This window comes from Ruditapes philippinarum, unplaced genomic scaffold (genome assembly GCF_026571515.1).
Source record: "Ruditapes philippinarum isolate M1 unplaced genomic scaffold, ASM2657151v2 ctg5224_1_1_1_1, whole genome shotgun sequence".
NCBI lineage: Eukaryota > Metazoa > Mollusca > Bivalvia > Venerida > Veneridae > Ruditapes > Ruditapes philippinarum.
The window spans coordinates 1-8898 of record NW_026860392.1 but is presented as its reverse complement, the minus strand read 5'-3'; the positions used below and the strand labels follow the sequence as shown (position 1 = coordinate 8898).

The 8898-nt window shown below is 33.9% G+C and overlaps 2 protein-coding genes across 2 annotated transcripts; both read right to left on the bottom strand.

Moving 5' to 3' along the window:
* Positions 1-5277: 5277 nt before the first annotated feature.
* Positions 5278-5607, bottom strand: LOC132759901 (uncharacterized). Its single transcript, XM_060751775.1, has one exon. It carries the CDS (start codon positions 5605-5607, stop codon positions 5278-5280), a length of 330 nt encoding a protein of 109 aa, XP_060607758.1.
* A 72-nt stretch (positions 5608-5679) lies between these two features.
* Positions 5680-7217, bottom strand: LOC132759900 (uncharacterized; the record flags this gene model as incomplete). Its single annotated transcript, XM_060751774.1, has 4 exons — positions 5680-5811; positions 5887-6003; positions 6252-6311; positions 6946-7217. Coding segments are annotated over 4 exons (581 nt in total), but the record flags the coding sequence as incomplete, so codon positions are not given.
* Positions 7218-8898: the final 1681 nt, after the last annotated feature.

Sequence of the window (8898 nt, the reverse complement as noted above, 5' to 3'; positions counted from 1 at the left end):
AATTTAGTCACAGATGATACTTTAGTTTTTACCTCACAAGACGATATTATTTGGGTTAAAATTTCTAAGATGAAGTTGGGGACAGAAAGAGACTTTTTTATTGGGTTGTGCTATGTGATTCCAGATGACAGAAGCCGACAATCTATGAATGAGAGTAATATTTTTGATAGGTTAATTGACTCAGTTATATATGTTGAAAGTATGTCAGAAATCGAAAATTATTATGCCATTTTGGAGACTTTAATGCACGTACATCTACTTTACCTGATTATGTGGAAAATGATACTATGAGTGATTTTAATATTGATTATTTGCCTGAAGGGTACCAGTCTGATATTGCTATGCAGAGGTTTTCTGAAAGATAAGGGTCATGTAAACAATAACGGTAGGCTTTTGCTAGATTTTTGTAGGCAAACAAGTTACAGATTTGTTAATGGTAGAAAAGGAAACGATAATATGTTAGGGAAATATACTTTTGTAAGTAACAGAGGACGTAGTGTGGTGGATTATTTATTATGCAAGCGTAGTATGTTTGATAATATTTCTATGTTTTATATTGATTTACCAAATATTGTATCGGATCATTGTTTATTGTCAGTTACATATTCATTTGACTATATAACGGAAAATAATGATGATATTTGTGATGAAAACAATTTTGAGAGTATAAATCATAAGTATGTATGGAAAACACGATTTAAAAAATACATATATTGAGAATTTAGAGAGCGATGACAGCTTAAGAGATTTACATGATTTAACGAGCAATATAATAGCTAGCACGTCACATGATGATATCGATAATTGTATACATGTTTTTGAAGGCATTTTTAATAAAGTAGCCTCCCCTTTTTGTTAAAAACATTTGTTCAATAATAACAGTTATGTTAACTCTGAAAGCACGCAGCCCTGGTTTAACGAAGAATGTTTTGAAAAAGAAAAATATTTTTATATATGTCTTAATCAATACAGAATGAATCAAAACGAGTGTACGAGAGTAAATATGGTAAAAGCCAGGTCAGATTATAAGTCAACCATTAGAAAATGTAGATACAATTACGATAAAGAAAAAACAAATAAATTGTTAAGTAATAGACACAAAAATGCACGTTTATATTGGAATATGTTGAAGGAAGCTGCGGTATTAAACAGTCTAATATATCAATGTCGTTGTTTGAGAAGTATTTTAAAGCTGTTAACAATCTAGATGATGTTATTTTTCACCTGATGAAGATGCTATATATTTTGTTGAAAGATATGAAAATGATGAATTTAAAATTATGTTCAATGAATTAAACACGTGTATATCTGTTACTGAAATAACAACAGCCATTAAACAACTAAAAAATAATAGGTCAGGGGGTCCAGATTGTTTGATAAATGAGTTTTTTACTACAGGCAAAGATGTTTTGAAGAATGTGTTTTATATATTGTTTAACAAGATTTTTGAAATTGGTTATTTTCCGACAAGGTAGTCTGAAGGCTTTGTGATTCCACTGCATAAAAAGGGAAGTGTAAACAATGTGGATAATTATCGTGGTATTACACTATTAAGCAGTCTTGGTAAACTCTTTACACGAATTATAAATAATAGGTTGAAAACTTTGGGCCGAAAAATATAATGTATATATAGAAGCACAGGCAGGATTTAGGGCGAATATGAGCACTGTAGATAAATATTTTTGTACTTAATGGCTTAATAACCCATATTCTTAATCAAGGGAAACAACTTTTTACTTTGTTTGTTGATTATACAAAGCTTTTGATTATGTAGTTCGTGAAAATCTTTGGTTCAAGTTGATACAGTTAGGGCTTAGAGGTAATATTTTCAACATTGTAAAATCAATTTATGAGTCTGTTAAGTCTAGAGTTAAGTATTGCAATAAGTTAAGTGATGAATACACATGTATGCTGGGCGTGAGACAAGGGGAGTGTTTATCTCCCTTTTTATTTTCCATGTTTGTTAATGATCTAGAAGATATATTCATTCATAACAAGGCAGATGGAATAGATGTTGATATGTTCAAAATATTTATGTTGTTGTATGCTGATGACATTGTGATTTTTGCAAATTCAGCCGAAGAATTGCAACGTAGTATAGATATTTTATATGATTATTGTTTTAAATGGAAGCTTAAAGTGAATGTTTCTAAAACTAAAATTATGATATTTAGAAAAGGTGGTACTATTCCTGGTAGCATGATATTTAATTATAATAATGATCCCATTGAAATTGTTAGTAAGTTTTGTTACTTAGGTGTGGTATTTACTACAGGAGGTTCGCTATTTACTGCTCAAAATACATTAGCTGGGCAAGCACAAAAAGCTATTTTTACTTTGAATAAATACTTACATAAGTTTACCTATATACCTCCAAAACATAAGCTAGAATTGTTCGATAAGCTTGTATCCCCTATCTTGAACTATTGTTGTGAAGTTGTTGTTTTTGCAAATAATTTAGCTATTGAGAAAGTACATTTGCAATTTTGCAAAAAATTACTTGGTGTAAAAAAGTCTACACAGAATGATTTCATATATGGCGAGTTAGGCAGAGTATCATTTAAAACTATACAAATGTTTAAGGCTATCAAATATTGGTTACGAATTTTGCAAGCAAAACAAAACAAATATATCTTTATTGTTTATAATTTATTGAAGACGGATGTAGAATTGTGTCCAAATAAAACAAACTGGTGTACATTATTGAAAGATTTACTATGTTATCTTGGATTTGTTGATGCGTGGATTTTTCAAGGCGTTGGTAATACCGAAATGTTTCTTTCTGTTGTTCAACAAAGATTAAGTGATCAATTTATACAGAACTGGAATGCAAGACTTAACCAATCAAGTAGGGCTCTATTTTATAAAACAATTGCATCATTTAGATTTCAACTATATTTGGAATGCTTTAATATTCATAAATTTTGTCAATCATTTACTCGTTTAAGGGTATCATCTCACAGATTACACATTGAAGCCGGTCGATGGACCAGACCCACCAGAACACCTATTAGTGATAGAAAATGTATAACATGTAATAAGGTAGAAGATGAATATCATTTTATTATTGAATGTGTAATGTACATTGATATTAGGAAAAAATATATTGCCAGAAAATATTTGGATACGGCCTAGCATGTATAAATTTGTAGATCTTATGAACTCAGAAAATAAGAACATACTTAAAAACTTAGGAATATATATAAACAAAGCATTTATTATTAGAAATACTTTGCTACATGATTAACAATGCAAATTTGTCCAGTTGTAATGTTCATGTTAAAAAAAAAAATACATAATATCCATATGATTTGTCTTGCACTTTCGTTTCGGCAAGACAGATATAATTATGGAGAAAATTAAAACGTTTGTACATAATTATATATAATATGTTTTCTATTGATATGAATGTCATGTTTATATGATAAGGTTAGCAATTAAGTCAGCTCAAAGGTCTCTTTGCAACTTAACATGAATAGCCAAATCACTTTTGAAATTGGACTTTCGAAGTTTTCAAAAATCCAAAATGAAAGATAAAGATTTGTTACAATTATTAAATCTGCAATTGATGCGAAGGGACTTTAAATTTTAGGATGTGTGTATAAATATATGGCAATGCGTTTATGTATTAAAATTCAATTAATTTACAACAAATTTTGCATAAATGGCTCATGTAATTGATATTTTGTTTTTTGTATGTATGTGCATGTATATGTGTGTATGTATGTTTATATGTATATATAATAGATCTATAAGTTAGTGGTTCAAAGATCAATTTTGATTTGGAAATGTTTATTATGTAACTACTTAAGAATATTTTCGGCTGGTAATGACTTTATCAATCAAAATTGATCTTCTCCAAACTTTGTCTTTTTCTTTTCATGATTGTTGATATTATGTATATATGTTTATGTCATTACACTGTTCGTTATTGTGCATGATTTATGTCCGCATGGGCTTTATAGCCTATTGGAATAAAATAAAATGTCTACTGTCTACTGTCTACGTTGACATATGCCTGAAAGTTTTCAATACTAAAATACATATAAAATTATGATTGAAAGTTTTTAATACTAATTTACATAAAAAATTCTTTATGTTTGAAAGTTTATACTAATGTACATATAGAAATTCTTTATGTTTGAAAGTTTTAAATACTAGTACACATATAAAATTCTTTATGTTTATAGTTTTTTTGTACTAATTTACATATAAAAGTCTTTATGATTGAAAATTTATTATATATTAATATTTTATACTAATATACATTGTACATATATAATTATTTATGTTTGAAAATGTCAATAATTCTTTCAACCTCAACAACAACTACAATCTCATCAATAACTGCAACCACATTATCCACTGTTACAATCTCATCAATATATCTACAACAACTACAAACCACATCAACAATCCTATCAACAACAACCAACTACAGCCTAATCAACAACTACAACCTCAGCATCAACAATTACAGCCTAATCAACAACTACAACATCAGCATCAATAACTACAGCCTAATCAACAACTACAACCTCAGCATCAACAACTACAGCCTAATCAACAACTACAACCTCAGCATCAATAACTACAGCCTAATCAACAACTACAGCCTCATCAACAACTACAGCCTCATCAACAACTACAACCTCAGCATCAACAACTACAACTTCAGCATCAACAACTACAGCTTCATCAACAACTACAACCTCAGCATCAACAACTACAACTTCAGCATCAACAACAACAGCCTCATCAACAACTACAACCTCAGCATCAACAACTACAACCTCAGCATCAACAACTACAGCTTCATCAACAACTACAACCTCAGCATCAACAACTACAACCTCAGCATCAACAACTACAGCCTCATCAACAACTACAACCTCAGCATCAACAACTACAACCTCAGCATCAACAACTACAACCTCAGCATCAACAACTACAGCTTCATCAACAACTACAACCTCAGCATCAACAATTACAGCTTCATCAACAACTACAACCTCAGCATCAACAACTACAACTTCAGCATCAACAACAACAGCCTCATCAACAACTACAACCTCAGCATCAACAACTACAGCCTAATCAACAACTACAACCTCAGCATCAACAATTACAGCTTCATCAACAACTACAACTTCAGCATCAACAACTACAGCTTCATCAACAACTACAACCTCAGCATCAACAATACAGCCTAATCAACAACTACAGCTTCATCAACAACTACAACCTCAGCATCAACAATTACAGCATCATCAACAACTAAAACCTCAGCGCATCAACAATTACAGCTTCATCAACAACTACAACCTCAGCATCAACAACTACAACTTCAGCATCAACAACAACAGCCTCATCAACAACTACAACCTCAGCATCAACAACTACAGCCTCATCAACAACTACAACCTCAGCATCAACAATTACAGCTTCATCAACAACTACAACTTCAGCATCAACAACTATAGCTTCATCAACAACTACAGCCTCATCAACAACTACAGCCTCAGCATCAACAACTACAACCTCAGCATCAACAATTACAGCTTCATCAACAACTACAACTTCAGCATCAACAACTACAAGCTTCATCAACAACTACAGCCTCATCAACAACTACAGCCTAAAATCAACAACTACAACCTCAGCATCAACAACTACAGCCTAATCAACAACTACAACCTCAGCATCAACAACTACAGCTTCATCAACAACTACAACTTCAGCATCAACAACTACAGCTTCATCAACAACTACAGCTTCATCAACAACTACAGCCTCATCAACAATTACAGCCTAATCAACAACTACAGCCTAATCAATAACTACAACCTCAACATCAACAACTACAGCCTAATCAACAACTACAACCTCATCATCAATAACTACAGCCTCATCAACAACTACAGCCTCATCAACAACTACAACCTCAGCATCAACAACTACAGCCTCAGCATCAACAACTACAGCCTCATCAACAACTACAGCCTAATCAATAACTACAGCCTAATCAAAAACTACAGCCTAATCAATAACTACAACCTCAACATCAACAACTACAGCCTAATCAACAACTACAACCTCAGCATCAATAACTACAGCCTCATCAACAATTACAGCCTAATCAATAACTACAACCTCAACATCAACAACTACAGCCTAATCAAAGCAACTACAACCTCAGCATCAATAACTACAGCCTCATCAACAATAACAGCCTAATCAATAACTACAACCTCAGCATCAACAACTACAGCCTCAGCATCAACAATTACAGCCTCATCAACAACTACAGCCTAATCAATAACTACAGCCTAATCAATAACTACAGCCTAATCAATAACTACAACCTCAACATCAACAACTACAGCCTAATCAACAACTACAACCTCAGCATCAATAACTACAGCCTCATCAACAATTACAGCCTAATCAATAACTACAACCTCAACATCAACAACTACAGCTTAATCAACAATAACAACCTCAACATCAACAACTACAGCCTAATCAACAACTACAACCTCAGCATCAATAACTACAGCCTCATCAACAATTACAGCCTAATCAACAACTACAACCTCAGCATCAATAACTACAGCCTCATCAACAATTACAGCCTAATCAATAACTACAACCTCAACATCAACAACTACAGCTTAAATCAACAATAACAACCTCAACATCAACAACTACAGCCTAATCAACAACTACAACCTCAGCATCAATAACTACAGCCTCATCAACAATTACAGCCTAATCAACAACTACAACCTCAGCATCAATAACTACAGCCTAATCAACAACTACAACCTCAGCATCAACAATCACAGCCTAATCAACAACTACAACCTCAGCATCAATAACTACAGCCTCGTCAACAAATACAACCTCAGCATCAACAACTACAGCCTAATCAACAACTACAACCTCAGCATCAACAACTACAGCCTCATCAACAACTACAACCTCAGCATCAACAACTACAACCTCATCAACAACTACAGCCTCATCAACAACTACAACCTCATCAACAAATACAACCTCAGCATCAACAATCACAGCCTCATCAACAATAACAACCTCAGCATCAACAATTACAACCTCAGCATCAACAATTACAACCTCAGCATCAACAACTACAACCTCAGCATCAACAACTACAACCTTAGCATCAACAACTACAACCTTAGAATCAACAACTACAACCTCATCAACAACAACCAAATTCAACAACTACAACCCTACCATCAACAACTTCAACCCCCATCAACAACTACGACTTCACCATCAACAACTACAACCTCAGCAACATGTACTGGGGACAGTAAAATAAGGTGTTAAGTGTAAGTCAGTATTTAAAACAAAACAAAAACACTACGAATTTAAAAATGCAATAATATGTACTACTTTGACTGAAAAGAGAACTTTTTGCCCGCCCTACTTTAAATAAAGTAACCTCACTGTTTTACGGCCCCTTTTTAGGAACACACTGTCGTGGTAATAGACAACGCAATTTATAACACTATTTGCGATGACGAACGAAATCAAGTACAAAAAGTGTGATGACGTCCTTCTTACATCGCCATAACATACACCTCAACCAAACGGCCCATGCTCGCAATAAATAGATGATATTCGTTGCAAGCCGTACGGTGGCACAAAGGTGACATGTATCTCGTGCGCACGAGATACTATGTCGTGGCCACGAAATAGCTAAGTCGTGGCCACTAGATACTATGTCGTGGCCACGAGTTGTTAAGTGGTGGCCACGAGATAGCTAAGTCGTGGCCACGAGATACTATGCCGTGACCACGAGTTACTAAGTCGTGGGGCCCCACGAGATAGCTTAGTCGTGGCCACGAGATACTATGTCGTAGCCACGAGTTACTAGGTCGTGGCCACAAGATAACTTAGTCGTGGGCACGAGATAATTAACCAATCAGAATACACTACATATATTATGAATTTTTTAAAACTTAAAAATTTACTTTTACATGCAACATTAATCTTTGAAAATACTGAAGATATTCACTTTGAACTTGTCTTTAGGATCATATTATTAAGTCACCTTCCAGGGCCCATCAGACATTAATTTTGACTATTGCCCTTTGTTGGGACAATTTTGTGATCGAATTGGTAAATTGTACGGACTATGACCTGTTAACCTTTTTTAAATAGAATAAGTCCTGGTTTATTTTATTTGGAAGGGACATTGCCCATGGACAGTAGATAGCCTATAATTAAGGTAAAATCCTTGTCTGGTGAATAATTTAGAATGGATAAGTCAAGGTTTATATAGCCCAGAAAGATCATTGCACCTGATCAGTAGATGACATCTAATAATTTCGAGGGTCAAAAATCAGGGTCACAGTGACGCTAAATGTAAAATTATTGGCCAGTCAATAAGTTGTATAAATGGCACTTTTACAGGCTGGTGAATTAGGGGCATCCTTGTACTATAGCACATGTATAGTTATTTAGGGAAATTCATATAAATGGTGTAATCTGATTGGTTATTTATCTTGTGGCCACGACTTAGTAACTCGTGGCCAAGACATAGTATCTCGTGTCCACGACTTAGCTATCTCGTGGCCACGACTTAGCTATCTCGTGACCAAGACTTAGTAACTCGTGGCCACGACATAGTATCTCGTGCGCACGAGATAAATAAAAACACACACATGTCACTGTTGTGCCACCATAGTACCGAAATTTTGCTGCTCCTTTCACTTTGAACCAGTATGACTAAATCACGGAATGGAGATTTTTTTGGCGCAAAGCGCACAAATTTTACTCAAGTTTTTCTTCAAATATTGTGGTTGGAGGCATGCAGCTTGATATACTGTTTATCCCAATCTAATGATATAAAATTTTTTAAAA